Source organism: Phoca vitulina, unplaced genomic scaffold (genome assembly GCF_004348235.1).
Source record: "Phoca vitulina isolate PV1807 unplaced genomic scaffold, GSC_HSeal_1.0 scaffold4, whole genome shotgun sequence".
Classification (NCBI taxonomy): domain Eukaryota; kingdom Metazoa; phylum Chordata; class Mammalia; order Carnivora; family Phocidae; genus Phoca; species Phoca vitulina.
In genome coordinates, this window is record NW_022589707.1 from 2,455,875 (window position 1) to 2,472,556 (window position 16,682).

Sequence of the window (16,682 nt, forward strand, 5' to 3'; positions counted from 1 at the left end):
CTAAAACTAATGATGTAATGTATGGGGATTAACATAACAATAAAAAAATTAAAAAAAAAAAAAGAAACTCTGCCTTTCATCACTGCTACCCACTAAATCAGATCACTGACTATCTTACCACATGCCAAGGAAACTGGTCCAGATGAATAATAAGGGTGAATGATAAGGTGAATAATAAGTGACAGGAATAGTTCTATCCCCGAGGCCTTTGTGTGATGGGCAATGACATTCTAAGCAAATCTGACAAATGTTGAGGTGGCATGCGCCCTGTTTGAAATTTACATCCTACCTCTAAATATTTGCCAAGTTCAATATTTTTCTAACTTAGCCCCTAATTTTAATCTTTTATTCAAGCCTTTATAGCTTGCTTTATTTAGGCCTTAATCATATCTTTTCTGAACTATTTTAGTTAATGTCTAATGGGAAAAACACAAAAAAAGTTATATAGTTAAGCTTTATGAGTAGACACCTTTTGCTTTTTAGTACAGATGAACTTTGTTTTGTTCTATATTAAGTAGTCTATATTATAGAAGATGCTGAATATCATTGTATCTGATAAGAGATCAAAACCTATATATAACCTTAAATTAGGGTAGGATAATCTAATTGTTGAAAATAAAGGCTTTCACATCAATCATACAAGAGATCGAGTCCCAGCTTTGCCACTTGCCTAGTTGCATATTCTTTGATAATTTGTTTAACCCCTGTGTGCTTCTTTATGTTCAGCAGTAAAGTGTGGGTAATAAAAGCATCTACTTCGTAAAATTGTTGTTAGGCTTAATAAATATACACAAACAATATATATGTATTATGCATATATATGTATACATAAAGAATACATTAGTGTGTATATGTATCTAAAAACAATACATACATAAATATCTATATTTTATATAGATAGATGAGAGAGAGACAGAGACAGAGAGAGAAAGAGAGAGAAAGAAAGGAACCTTTCACAATACCTGACATTATATGCCCTCACTACATATTATCTTTAGCAAGAGAACATCTTAAAAGTTAAAGGACATTCAACAGCTTTGAAGCAAATTACAGGTTATTTGTAGTCAAAAGGCTGAATTGTAGGCTTGCTAAATACATAGTATAAAGACTATAACCCAGAGGCAGATCCATTTAAGAATCAACAAAAAATCACATACTGTTTTTATCTTAGGAATTCCTCTAGTTCACCTCCCACCTCGAATAGAAATTCTCCAGCTTTCCTGATAGCCATTTAACCTCCACTTGATCAAAAAGTTTACTTTTTTAAAGAACTCACTGTTGAACAGTTCCATCAAAATGTCTCCATTATGTTGTAAATGTTTTCATTATATTGAGTTATAGTCTTTAGTGAGTTTTGCATTCCAACTAGTGGCAGGTAAATAGTGATATAGGATAGAAAAGAAATATTCTTTAGTATAAGTATACTTACTTTCAGCTTTTCCTATCATCATTTTTTTAATTGCCTTTCTGTTTAGTGAGAAAAGCTAAGGTTTGAAGTAGACAAAAGTGGCTTTGAAACCCAGCGATGATACCTAGAAGCTGTATAAACTTGGACAAACTACTTTACTCTCCAGGCTTCAATAATCTCATCTCTGAAATTAGGATGATAATTTCCTGATTAGGAAAGGAGAGGAAAAAGAAGAAATCAGGAGGGAAGAAATAAAACTAATGTGTTTGTATGTTGTGCTCACCCAGCTCTATGGTGGGCATTTCAGGCACTGTATCATTAATATGCACATTGAAAAGATATTATCAAAAATAGAGATGCCTGGGTGGCTTAGTCGTGACTCTTGATCTCAGGGTCATGAGTTCAAGCCCTGTGTGGGGCTCCATGCTGCGCGTGGCGCCTATTTAAAAAATTCTAATTTTACAGTTAAAAAAACAGTTCTACAAAAGTTAAGTCAATTCCCTACATTTATAAAGCTAGGAAATGTCCATATTTATCTTAAACCATTATGTAAGGACTCCCATGGGCAGATTTATGAGACTCACTCGTGGGAATGATTTTGTAATCATTGTGTGGAAGACTAGTGTCTTCCGTAACTTACTTTTAAAAAAAACTTAAGAATGAAAAATTCTCTCAGCTAATATATGAAATAATACAAATAAGTTCAATGAGTTATTTTGACCTTTGCCTTTCATTGCAGTTATAAAATATAAACTAAGTCTTGAGGCACCTGGGTGGCACGGTGGGTTAAGCATCTGACTCTTGGTTTCAGCTCAGGTTGTGGTCTCAGCGTCGTGAGATGGAGCCTCACATCTGGCTCAATGCTCAGGGTGCAGACTCTGCTTGTCCCTCTCCCTCTGCTTCTCCCCCTACTTGTGCTCTCTTTCTCTCTCTAAAAAATAAATACATCTTTAAAATAAGTCTTTATGTTAATATTATTTTTGCATGAAGCATTTGGGAAAATTGCATGGTGATGGTTAAGGAGTGGTAAGAGCTGTACATTACAAAAAAGACAAAAATATTTCCAGTAAGTATAGGTTATCCCCCCAAAGAATAAAAGCAATTATTCACTGAAAGGAAAAGAAAAAGACAGTCAACTGATTTCAATTCCTTTCTTAAAAGAAGGACATACTTGCAGAGATAGGATGTAATGAAATTACTGCTAGTTCAGGTAAGACTAAGATCCAGTCAATGACCTAATCTTTCTGAAGCTCACTTTTTTCCTCTGAAAAGTGATGATCAAATCACCTTCCTTGTGCCTCTTGAAAGTATGTTGTAGGTTTCAAATCAGATAATATATGTGAAAGTTCGTGGAAACTATGAAAATCTATTCAAGTACAAAGGATTATTATTAGTCATGCAGATAAAACAGCCATGTATATATATACTCTTTCAAAAGTTCTGACACCTTTAAAATGAGCACACTAGGTACTGTGCCAGGTGCCAGGGCTACATAAATGGATCAAACATGTTCCCTAAGTATTCAGGGACTCTATATCAAGAGCTCTGGGCATATTCATACTCTTTGATTCAATAAATCCACTTCTGGGGATTATCTGACACAGAAAAAGTCCTAAATAAGGCAGCAAAGGTCATACAAGCAACCTTTTGTTGTTTGGTTATTTGTAACAGCAAAAAATATTTGAAATGATACAGTGATCAACCATAGGCACATAGTTAAATTACATAATTGCATTTTCTCAATGAAATATTAGCACCAATAAAATTATGACTATAAAGATATGATTGGACAGTGCTTTTAATCTAATGGTAAGTGGAAATAATCAGAAGATTGTAAGTTAACTGTAGTTACCAGTAGGTAAAATTTTATAAAATAAGTATTTTCATAGGGGAAAATAATGAAAGGAAATACACAGTTATCAGTTACTGTTAACTTTGGTTGTGCAAAAATTCAAAGGGGGGGTCCACTTCTACATTTTGTAACTTTTGATAGATCTATTATTCTGATGACTTTTATATATAATCATAGAGATAATCATGTGATACTAAGGAGTGAGCTTAGTAATAGATTATATCATTGCTAATATATATAAAATTCAGATAATTTTAATATTCTCCTGATCTTGTCTGTTATAAAAAGCATTGAAAAAATAACATATGTCAAAAATTCCCTCAACAACTTAATTTAAAGTACATAAACCGTGCTTTAATTAATTATTCTCTAGGCTAGCAAATTAAAACAAAATACTTTCCTAATTCTACTCATTATGTTCCCAACATTAATTTAAACTGTCCTGATTTCTTTTACAAAGTTAACTTTTATGACCAATGAATTTTGTCAAGATCAAAACCTAAATGCATGAAGAATTAACCTTGTACAATAATGAATTAACAAGATCTGAAAAAGATAAAATGAATCACTACATGATTATCGTTAACAAAAAGTTCCACTCTGCTCCCTTATGGAGAATGATGGAACACTCTTTTATTGAACTCCATTATCCTAATGAGAAGATATTCTACACTTGATCATAGCCAAAAGGCTGGTGAAGATACTGTAATGACTTACTGCCAGTGCTTAACGAAGAGATTTCATAATTATTGAAACCACATCCATTTGATTAATGAGTCTCTTCCAAAATCCATGCATCCTTGGCTATTTGGTGGGTGGCAGGATTCACAAGCTGCCTAGACGCTCGGGCTTCTCTTCTTCTGTGAAGGGAAACCTTCTCCACCAATGGCAAATGCTGCTCTCAGTGGACTTTTAAGAAGGTGAAGTTTCTACTCTGTGCAGCCTTTGTTTAAATCTTGGTTCAGCCAGTTACTGATTTGTGTCCCTGGGCAGGCCACTTAATTCTCCCTTGTCTTAGTTTCCTTTTCTGGGAAATAGAATGATACCAACCTCACAGTGTTAGTGTGAAGATAAAATGAGATAATAAATTAAAAGCTCTCGGAATAATGTCTGGCATAAGAACTAACTCTGGGTACCTAGCAGTGGATGTGTTTCTAAATAAGGTGAAAATTCGGGGATTCACTTGACTCTTGATACTGCTATTGGGTACATGGTTTTGTGATTTATCAGTTGCTTCTTCTCTAAGAACATGATGGGATGTTTCTGTTAATGTTTCTATGCTCTCCAAATGATTATTCTCAGATACCCTGACTTACAATGCCCTAGAACACACAAATTTGCCATTCTAAATTTGTTCTAACAGATAAGGGACCAGAATAGGAAGTTGCATATTCACATCTTGATTATTAAAAACAAACAAAAAAACACATCAATTCCATTTGTTTTACATAATGCAAGTATTCTATCTACAGAGGACCAATTCCCATTGTTCTCAGCCCTCAGTTCTGAAGGTAAAGGGGAGACTAAAAAGGCTTAACGTAAGCTATGTTCTTAGGGAGAATTTTCCACAAGCAAAGTCACCAGTAGAAAGGCCACTTGATATTTAACCTCCCACTTTTCCAAGGTATTCAATCACATAACTGGGCTCCCCTGGAAACACGCTACCACCATTGAAACTTAAAAAGAGCCAGGAGTCCTACTGCATTTGGTAAGAAGGAAGGTAGTTCCAAAATCGGAAGTTTTAACAAACTACATGGAAAAACCTGCAGAAAGGTGCTGACATCTTAAGAGTTTTGTCCTCACAACTCCATTTTCAGACACTGAGAAAAGCAATTTGCTCCTTGAAATTATGACATCATAAATTCTGCAGCAGTCTTTTTAAATTTTTTTTATTGTTATGTTAATCACCATACATTACATCATTAGTTTCTGATGTAGTGTTCCATGATTCATTGTTTGTGCATAACACCCAGTGCTCCATGCAGAACGTGCCCTCCTCAATACCCATCACCAGGCTAACCCATCCTCCCACCCCCCTCCCCTCTAGAACCCTCAGTTTGTTTCTCAGAGTCCATCGTCTCTCATGGTTCGTCTTCCCCTCCGATTTCCCCCCCTTCGTTCTTCCGCTCCTGCTATCTTCTTCTTTTCTTTCTTAACATATATTGCATTATTTGTTTCAGAGGTACAGGTCTGAGATTCAACATCTTCTGCAGCAGAGTCTTAAGTACAAAGTAACAACCTGTAACTAGTACTCAGTACACAGTAACTCCTTGGTAAATACTTGTTAATTAAATGGGAAAAGTAGGTGAGCCACAATCAGCATCAGGTCTTTCTACTAATTTTAAATAATGAGAGAAGAATCAGCATGAAAATGGAAATCCTTGAACATATCCCTGAAAATAAGGCTTACTTCACTGATAATAGTTAGTATATACCTCATTTAAGTTTAATCATTCAGTATTTAAACCAGTTGTCAAGAATCTTGTTCAAATGGCATTTAAGATTAAATATATTTTTGATTGAGACAACTACTAACTTAAAGAAGAAAAATTCTCCTGAATTCTTGCAAATTTAAGTAAAAATCATTCACAATGACTCCTGCAAGTTAGTGGTGAAATAATGCTTTCCAGACAATTTGTGTTTCTGTCATGATTTGGGGCTTGGCTTCCACTTGGTTGCAGTTCCCTATGGCCTGGTGCTTAAAACTATCATGCATTAGTGTTAACTGAAGGCCATGTAGTGTCATATTACAATTTATTCATTAATTTTATCCAGAGACTGGTGCCATAGATATTTATGATTTTAAGACAATACTTAAGACACACGATAAAATGTCGCTGAATAGGCAGGAGTTCAGAGAAGATAGTGCTTTACAATCGAGCTTCCAAAATGTCCTTCTAAAATGATTGATTTTTTTTTACCTAAATACCAAAGTACACATGTATAACTTGATCCAATTGTCAGGGCGTAATAAGATGCTTTTATAAACAAATTCTGGGGATGATAAATATCCCTGGTGAAATAGGCTATGATGTCAGGTTAAGAAAAAAAAAGGGCATCTGCAACTTTTACCAATTAGGTTCACTGATGGTTTAATTTTAAAGGAGACAAATGAGCCATCTTGGCAAGTCTCTTGTCATATAAACCCATCTGTATCCCCTCTGGGCACTGATATGCATTCCCCATAATAAGAAGAAAGGGGGAAATTTTAATTCTAATTCACGAGCATTGTTCTTTACTAATCAATTCCACTATGTCAGAGTTGATAGCATATTGACTGATGTACCAAAGTTAATTCTGGATTTCAGATTACAAAAAAGTATCATGAAATACCTATCAGAGTTTCAATGCAGAAAAAAACAAAAGTTTTGCTATTTTCAGCCAAATATCTCCAGCCCCAAATTACCTAATTTCTAATGACTTCTGTATTCTAAAAAGATGAAAGCTATTCAACTTTCAGAACGTTAGTCTCCTTTTATGAGATCCAGACCATCACATAATGAGAATATTAGTAATGTCTTTCAAATATTTGGCCATTTGCCTATTTGTCCTGCTAGTACTTAAAATCAGTGTGCCTAAAACAAATTCACAATTTTCAACCAAGTGCTGGTTCTCTTCCCAAATATTTTCATTATGGCATGAGTCCTTTCAAATGTATTTATCAGTCATCTTTCACAGCTCTTCCTTCATTCCTCACACCTAGTAAGTCGTTGGTTTTTACTCTTTTCTCATTATGTCATTTATCTCTTCCTCTTCATTCCTACTGAAATCAATTCATACTTGTGCTACTGTACCTTTAGCCTTCTGATTGCTCTCTCTCGCCCAGTCTTCCCTAAGGACAACCCCCACTTGAACCTTCCCAGTGTCCACGTGACAGCATCACCTTCTACTTCAAACTTTCCATTGGCTCATTATTACCCTTCAGTCTGGCATGGAAGACCCCAAACTATCTTTTTACTCTCACCATATTCCATTAGTCATCTCCACCATCCCTCTGACGGGATTGAACTTGTCTATTTGTCCACGAGTCAGGAAGACTCAGGGCGCGTGTGCTGGCAGTCGGTCATCAGGAATGGATTGCTGAGAAGTCCTTCTCAAGAAGACTAGTTAGTTATGATGGGAGCTAATAATGCTGGGGATCTATCTCCATCATAGCTAGTTGCTACTTTGGAGAAATAAATATTATTATGTTATGGAGAGAGAGATAAATAAAAGGGAACTGCAAGCTAAGCAGTCAGTAAACCATGAATGTCAAGGCAGATGGGAGAAATTTCCACAAACTGGCTCACTGGAGCACCGCCAAAACTAGCTGAAATGTTTTTAATGCAATCTAAAAGGGGAAGCAAGAGAGTGAAAGCACATAATTATTATTGTTACCGTTATCACTGCACTCTGTAATGGTGGTTTGTAAGGAGAGTTTATTATATGGTTTGCAAAACAGGCCAACACTTCTAGCTAAATTAATCGCTTGCCGCCTGGATTATTGTTCTTGCCCATTGTTGGGTTTCTTCCTCCCAATCTCTTCCACTTCCTGACTATCCTCCAGCCTGTCCTTCCCACACCCACACCCTCCCCGTGCCTCTGGCTACCCTATTAGAGTGTTCTCCTATTTCCTACCACCTACTGCAACAACTCCCTGCCCGTACTCACAGTCTGACATGAGCAAGTCTGTTCCAGTGTTTCTCAAATTAGGCTTGTACTCTGGTGATGTATGTGTGATTTCTCTCTTGCCATGCTCATTCCAACATTGGAGATGTTGCTTACAATATCTTCTCCATTGAAAAGAGTCTTTTTCTGGCTTCTTACCAGGGATCCATATCCTTTGTTCTTTTAGGCCCAGCGAATATTCTTTGAGATCTGGCCTTTCTTATGCTTGTTTGCTCATCTCCTCTGTCACAATTATTGGTAATATTCTATTAGCTATAAAATGTATTAACCCACTATATGTTTCTTAAAAACCAAAAATTCTTCTCAAGTGAGATATAAGCTGGTCATGTCTAGGTACCCATCTCGGCAATTCTCCTGTCGCTCATAAAAGCACAGCAATGGACACATCGTGGGCCATCAAAAATGCCTTGCAATTGGTTTCTAAAGTAACCCGAAAGAAAAATCTTTATGGATCCTTTACAGTTTTATATAAATAGCATATTTAGGATTGTTTTACTTTTCATCACACTTTGATTGATTCTTTTCTTAACGGAATATAAACTCATGGTTAAAAGCTCCCTCTACTGGTTCTCATGAACATATCAGAAGAAACATTAGAAAAAAAAATTCTCCAACATATATTTCCTAAGATGTTATCATTAACCTAAACAAATTTTGGAAAACTCAATAATGTTATTAGCCCTTTTATTCTTCAGTGCTTTTACTCACGTGATCCAGTTTCTGAAGAAGTTACGCTACAATAGTTTGTAATCTTATATTCAAATGAAATATTTAATTTTTCTTCTGTCATATATTCTGTTATGCCTCATTCTGTACACCCCAGTCATGTCTACAAGTGCTAGTATTTCCTAGGAGGCACTGTAGCAGAATGAAGCAGATCTAAGGTTTTGAAGTCAGGCTGCCTTATTCTACACTGGCTCGGCCTTCTATTAGCAGTAATTAACTTGGTCAAGTCAGTTAATATCTGCTTATCTCACTTTACTCGTGAAAGAAGAGGGGATAACAACCTACCTACCATTGTTACAGGTTTCAAATGTTCAGGCAAAGCATTTAGCACAAGTAAGGGTTAAATCTTCAGATTCTGGTAAGGCCACGTCTCGGCGCTCCCTCAAAAGCAGAGAAGGAACATACACTCTTGACTAAGTCTTTTTCACAGTGTCTGACTTTTAAAAAAATTTTTTTATTCTCTGAATTTTGCTATGTTTCTGTTGTCAAAATCCTTATATTCTTCCCAATGCTTCTCAATGATCTTATTTGTGTGGCTTCCATATATTTATTTCATTTTATATCAATGTGATAGACACTTCCCATGAGAGCTACCCTCTTAACAAATTTTTAGGTGTACACTACAATGTTGTTATCTACACGCACAATGATGTACAGAGCTCTAGAACTGATGCATCCTGCATAATTGAAATTGCTATCCAAAAGAATTGAAATCAGAATCTTAAAGGGATATTAGTATTCCCATGTTCACTGAGGCACTCACTATTCATGAGAGCTGAGATGGACAACGTGAATGTCCACTAATGGATAAAGAGATTTAAAAAGTGGAATAGAACTACAATGAGATATTATTCAGCATTCCAAAAGAAGGAAATGCTGTGATATATGACTACATGGTTGAACAGTCAAGACATTATGCTAACTGAAATAAACCAGTCGCAGAAGGACAAATACTGCATGCTTCTACTTATGTGAGGTTTCTAAAATAATCTTTCTCATACTGTTAGGTGTTTTCCAACATACTTGCTAGATATCACCAAAAAATGACTCAGTCTCTGTGCAAAAGTAATTGATCTATTCCTTGCATGAAACATAAAGTAGGCTGGCACACACTTTCATTAGAGTCTTACTTACTAGTCTTATTATATTTCACGGATATCACTGAAAAAGATTTCACCAAGTATGAGTTGAATTAATGATTACTGGATTTCAGAATCATAGCTGCCAACTAAGACACATTTTATTCAAATTATAATCCTTAAATTGAAGGACGCGTTTATAGATGTGAAGTACAGTTGATCCTTGAACAACAGGGGTTTGAACTATGCGGGTCTACTTAATGTGTGGATTTTAATGCAGTATGGTATAAATATATTTTCTCTTCCTTAGGATTTTTTCCCCTTTTTAAAAAAGATTTATTTATTTATTTTAGAGAGAGAAGGAGAGAGAGTGTATATGAGTGGGGGGGGGGAGTGAGGGATAGAATCCTCAAGCAGACTCCCTGCTGAGCATGGAGCCCCATGTGGGGCTCGATCCCACAACCCATAAGAGATCATGACCTGAGCTGAAATCAGGAGTCAGAGGCTTAACCAACTGAGTCACCCAGTCACCCATTATGATTTTCTTAACACTCTCTTTCCTCTAGTTCACTTTATTGTAAGAATAAAGTCTATAACAAATATAACATACAAAATGTGTGTTAATTGACCGTTCACATTACCAGTAAGGCTTCCAGTCAACAGTAGGCTACTGGCAGTTAAGCTTTTGGATAGCCAAAATTATACGTGGATTTTTAACTGTGTATGGGTCAATGCCCCTAGCCCCCATGTTGTTCAAGGGTCAACTCTATACCATTCGTGTAATATAAAGTTAAGAGTATGGAGCCCTGGAGATGGAAGCTCTGGTCCCATAACCTGTTTGTCTTTGGCAAAGTTATGTGACCTTCTGCCTTGGGTATTATGCTTATTTCTATTATTTTCATACCATAATCTATTAAAATAGATTATCGTGCAGTCTGGCTCTAAGCTCTACCTATTATCTAACAGATAGATAGCTGAAAGTATCTATAAACATAGATGAGCAGCGTGGGTAAGATTAATCTAGGGTATTATTGCAATGTATATTCAAGTACATATGTGTTTCAAGCTAAAGTTTTAAAAGCTTTAATTTATAATCATGTTTTTTTTTTTTTTTTGTAAGAATGATATTCCAGATATTTATATTTTTGGCTTATCATTGGTGACTTATCGTGATATGGTTAAAAAGATTAAAAAGAAGGAAAGAAGAATGCTTTCTACATCAATTCCAGATTGTTGACATTGCTCACAGTGAAGGTCATTTCAACTATAATCGGTTTTGATCTTCACGATATTTTGGAAACATTTCAGCTTATTTCCAAAGACTGTTTCAAATTTAGATTTCATGGTTAAACATCTGGGTTTCTTTCTCGGTCCATTTAGCTGCATTTAGTATATACATCCTCTACTCCTTCAGAAAATAAAAATAGATTTTGTGATAACTCAGGAGGTAAAAGATAACAGCATTATACAAAATGAAGGGGTTTGGGTGACTTAGTTTGGATAGCCAGTTTTAACTCTAGAAAATACAGTGAGATTCCTTGAGTTGAGGAGAGGATATGATGCATATTTTAGCATCACTCTGTAAGGGCAGAGTTTCAGAATTAGGGAGAACAACTGAAATTCATTGTTCAAATACAAGTAATATCATCATTACTTAAAATTATTTAGTAGCTGGTATTACTAATCTTGCATCGTGTGGTCCTAAATACTTTACCCAGAATTCTTGCCGTTCGACTAGGCCACATTTTAACCTATTCCCTTTACACAGGATATCCTGACTTATGCAAAATCTTTACTGTCTAAATTTCTTGTAACAGTTACCGTCAGCTCTAGAACTTCATGAGATAATTTTCTGTGCTCATTAAACTGCTACTCTTTCCTACTTACAGATTTTGAACACTTCTATCTTCAGAGGTGGTTTATGCTTTTATCTTGTTATTTTTGGGGATTAATGTAGTTACTAAAGTCAGGACTCTGCATGCCTTCTTTCTCCTACGGTTACTACTGACTTTGGGTGAACATCCTAATATGCTTTTTAAAAACTCTTTTAAAGTGCTATATTTTTATTTTAATACCCTCTCCCAGAGAAGTTTTCCTTTTTTTGATTAGTCTTCCATAGTTTTCAAATAATAGAGCAAATGCATGTCTAGTATCTCCCAGATTTTGCGTAATTTTCATTTCTGTATTTATGTGTGGGCTGTGTGGAGCCTTTATACATGTCCCAGGTTATGATCAAGAAACAGATGTGGGAGGCACCTGGGTGGCATAGTTGGTTCAGCCTCCAACTCTTGGTTTTGGCTCAGGTTGTGATCTCAGGGTTGTGAGATTGAGCCCCACTACAATTTTTTATTTATTCCAGAGAGAGAGAGAGAGTATCGGGTGAAGGGCAGAGGGGGAGGGACAGAACTTCAAGCAGATTCCCCACTGAGCACAGAGCCTGATGTGGGGCTTGATCTCACAACCCTGAGATCATGACCTGAGCCAAAACCAAGAGTTGGACGCTTAACCAACTGAACCATCCAGGTGCCCGTGACTACACATTTTAATGACTCAATATCAACTACTAGTAAGCAGCACAAACTTTTTTTAATGCTAATTTATTCACTTTAGGAAAGGTAGTAAAATGAATAATTCTCAATCTTATTTGTAATATGAAGCCTCACTAGTTCAAACAGGTTAGAGGAATGATTAATTGAAATTATTTCAAAATCTAAAGTTAGATTTTTACATAGAGTATAAAATTTTTAATTAAAAAAGGAATTTAAGTATGACTTTAAAATTAATTTTGTGCTTTCAGCTTTTTGAGTATACTAATCAAATTATACAATAAAATCAACAAAGATAATAAAATAACCAAAGGACTGAGAACTGAAGAGAACTATGCTTTCTTCCCAAATATTCCATTTTTATGGAATGATTCATGATTTCCTGGATAAATACTTATATTGATGGTAATAGGTGAACTTGATGTTGGCCAAATTTGCAGTTCTCACAAATTCAAACGGCTGAGGGTCTGGATTTTTGAATGTTTAACAAAAATAAGTAAATGCCTATTTGCCTTGGATTTTTGAGACAGGAGCTATTTGCCGAAGTAGTCTATAAATCTCATTAGAGACTCTTTTCAGCCACAATAAAATTCCTATTCTTAGTCCCAGTTAAGATCTTTTCCATTAATGCACTGTGATTATCAGTAGATGGCAGTTTTTCTAATTGGGTTATCAACTTTTGAAAATGTAGCTTCTCTTTCACATATCTTAAATATTTTTTTCTTGTATTATGGTCAAATCAATTTTAAAGAATGAATGGAAAGCTATCATCTGAAGAACAGCATGGATAAACATTCAAATTAAAAACGCACTGGATTTCTCTTTCTTCTAAAAGCCACAGAATGTTATATAACAACAACAACAATAACAAAGTTCAGGAGACAATTCCAACAAGAGACAAAAATGAAGCTTCGTTGGGTAACTGACATAAACTACTTTTTTCCACTGACTTGATGGGTGGCAGCAAGGAACACATGATAAATTCTGAGTTTAACTAGAACAGCAAGGTGAACTCATTTTAAGTTGAAGCAAAGTCATAACATTTTATAAAGGGAAAACAAGTTTTAGGATATGTGATATGGTGTTTCTGTATAATGAGCCCTTTATTACCAGTGTTAAATATAAATATGGTACCTGCTTTGCAGGATCAAAATAATGCACTTTAAATTGTGTGAGGTCTGTCGAAACAAATTTGAGGCTACTACTACAAGACTATTTTGAAAACTCTCCATTAAGTTAGAATTCCAGCACTAACTATTCATAAAGAAAAGCACAAAATTTACTTTATGCATTTCTGGTCTCTGTACTAAGTGAATCTATAGGCTAATTCTGCAGTGTATGCTAGGTGATTACTGGGAATAACTAATTCAAGGTGGGTAGTCAGCACTAAATATTATACTATTCTCTGATATATCTGGATGCTCAGATCTACTTTAAAAATTTAAAAACAAAAATATGATTATTACCAATTATCAAATAACTATTGAAAAATAAAAACTAAGGCATATACACTTGCATATTTATTCAACAGTTGATTTAATGCATTCTAGGTTCTAAGCACTATGCTATCGAAAGCACGCTTCGTTTCGATGGTGAGCAGCACAGAACTCTTGCCTGGAAGAAACTTCGGCAAGTGTGTTGAATCCAACACCAGGCATAAGTGATAGTTTTCTTTTTTTTTTTTTTTTAAAGATTTTATTTATTTATTTGACAGAGAGAGACACAGCGAGAGAGGGAACACAAGCAGGGGGAGTGGGAGAGGGAGAAGCAGGCTTCCCGCTGAGCAGAGAGCCCGATGTGGGGCTCGATCCCAGGACCCTGGGATCATGACCTGAGCCGAAGGCAGACGCTTAATGACTGAGCCACCCAGGCGCCCCGGTAGTTTTCTACTTTACTAACCCACCCACCTTTCTGTGCTGTCTAGCTCCATAAAGTTCCCTGAATGTTCTCAGTCCAAGATTATCAGGTATTCCTTAAGTGAAGATACTAATTTCCAGGTTGCCAATCTGATGCTGTAAATTATACATCAAAAGCCTCCAGACCATTTTCTTTCTTTTTTTTTTTTTTAAGATTTTATTTATTTATTTATTAGAGAGCAAGAGAGAGAGAAACAGCATGAGAGGGGAGAGGGTCAGGGGGAGAAGCAGGCTCCCCACTGAGCTGGGAACCCGATGTGGGACTTGATCCCAGGACTCCGGGATCATGACCTGAGCCGAAGGCAGTCGCTTAACCAACTGAGCGACCCAGGCACCCTCCAGACCATTTTCTGAATTTAGGAAAGGCTCCTGACTTACTTTTACTATACTGCTCAGGTCTTCGAAGCCAGATCTCTTGGGCTTTGCTCTCTAAATGTTCCTTCAACGCTGAATCAAACCTCGATGGAAAGAGAAAACAGTGGGCAAATATTCACATAATTCCACTTTTCCCTGTGGTCCATTCCACAGTTTGATAACTCTGGTGTCTTTGGCCTGTTTCTCGTAGTAACCTGCCGTCCAGCTGTACCGTGAGACATTATTAGCTCGGAAGCCATGAGTGCTCTTATGTATCTGGACACAGCAAGGCCTAGAGAACTTTAGTTTCTGTCTCAGCTGCCACTCACTAGTTATTTGACCTTTGGCAAATCATTTAACCTGCCCAATGTTCAGTTTTCTCATGGGTAAAATAAAAGTTTGTACTAGATGCTCTCTGAAGTCACTTCAAGCTAGAAAATGTCACGAGTTTATGAACACAATCAACAGTAGGCTTCTGCTATTTTAGCACCATCCTGGTTTGGCTTCATGGATGGAAAATTCCTTTAAAAATAAGTTAGCATTGCACACGATGAAAATATTTTGAAAATAATTATTATTTGTCAATGCAGTAATCATTGAAAGCCAAGATGTGGAAGGCAATCATTAGAAGTGGGGAGCGATACAAACAATAAAAAGGAATTGCGAGGAGAAATCGGCCAAGTGAGAGACTTAAGAAAGTCATTAAGTCCACGAGAAAGGAAGTGGGGATTCTACTGAGCGACTGTTAGTCACTCACTGGGAAACTGTCACTGAGTGCCGATGTGCTGTGCACAGTTCTGGGTCCTGAGGACCCAGCTGTAAATAGAGATGAGGCCCTCATCCTCATATTTACATAGTAGTCAGGGGAAAAGGAAGGGACATAGGTAAGGAAATGAATGAGACTATTTTAGATAGTAATAAACAGGGAGTTGTAAACAAGGAATAAACTGAAAGAGATGAGGCGTGTCGTGTTGGCAGGCTCCTATAGACAGGATGGTCAGGGAAGGCTTCTTTCATGTGAAAGTTGAGCCGTTGGTAACGATAGAAGACTACACACACCCCCTCCTCCTCCGAGAGCCTTCCAGACAGAAGGTACGCAAGCCCTGGAGAACACAAGAGCAGAACGATGGGAACAGGCTCAGAGTTAGAAAGAATAAAGGCACAAGCATGGCAAGGTTACAGTCAGCAAAGGATAGGATGCGAAGGCCTGAGGGCAGAGGCCAGTGGAACCCAATCTTCCTGAGGAGTGGGAAGAAGTTGGGATTTCATTCCATTTCAGTGTAATATGGAAATTTCGAGCAGACATTGGATGTTTTCCAGAAAGGTGGTGATATCGTCCAGTTTACCTTTGAAAACACCTATTCAGCTGCTGAACTGGAAAGGAGACCCAGGGATTCCCAGAGCGGCAATAACTAACATTCATGGGATATATGGTGAAATGTTAGCAGAGCTGGGTAAACTAATGGGTTCAGCAACTCATAACTACAGTCAAGTCTTAAGGTTAAGAAAAGTAGGAAGTATATGCCAGATGAGGGCAAGAACTAGGACATATTTGGTCATGTATGCATATTTGCAAACAGAGGAACTGCATTGTTAGCTGTAGATGGGACTTTTTTTCAGGCACATAACTAAGCTCAGACTTCAACCTGCTTCATTTTCTCAAGTAGCAAGATCAGGTCATTTCAGTGGCTTCAGGGAGGTGACAAGCTGTGCGCTTCCAACCACAATGGTTTGGAGAAACAATTCAATGTCATGAAAACACATGAATCCATGCTGACTTTGTTTTTACCCCCAAGGTAGACAGGGCAAGTGAGGATACTTCAGGAATCAAAAACTATTCCTGCTTGGCTGAGGTAAGTTGGAAAAAGGACTGAAGTCAAGGTTTGTAACATACTTTCCCTGGTGTTAAAGCAAACAATTACAATTTTACAGCAGGACCATTGCTTTGTTTTTTGGTAGTTCCTTTTCTTCATTATTCATCTAAAAGAGAGGTCACTCATTTACCCCTTATCTGATGCCACCGCTGATTCATTTGCAGAAATCTAAATTGCAGAGATGGCAAGTTAGGTATTGCTGGGCAGATTCTATAATTCCAAATCCACTGGGTCACTGAGAGATGTGAAAAACTCAATT

The 16,682-nt window shown here is 36.7% G+C and overlaps 1 protein-coding gene across 3 annotated transcripts in view; it reads right to left on the minus strand.

Annotated features, from left to right (window-relative positions):
• CNTNAP2 (contactin associated protein 2) overlaps nt 1–16,682 on the minus strand; it is a 1,915,205-nt gene that overhangs the window by 1,374,649 nt on the left and 523,874 nt on the right. The window contains exon 1 of one of the 3 annotated variants that reach the window (XM_032401132.1): nt 2,178–2,346. The exons of the other annotated variants lie outside the window; for them this stretch is intronic. Within the exon in view, the coding sequence (XP_032257023.1) occupies nt 2,178–2,202 (25 nt within the window). The 5' untranslated portion in view covers nt 2,203–2,346. Of the gene's footprint in view, nt 1–2,177; nt 2,347–16,682 lie in introns of those variants that run through there. 3 annotated transcript variants of the gene reach the window in all.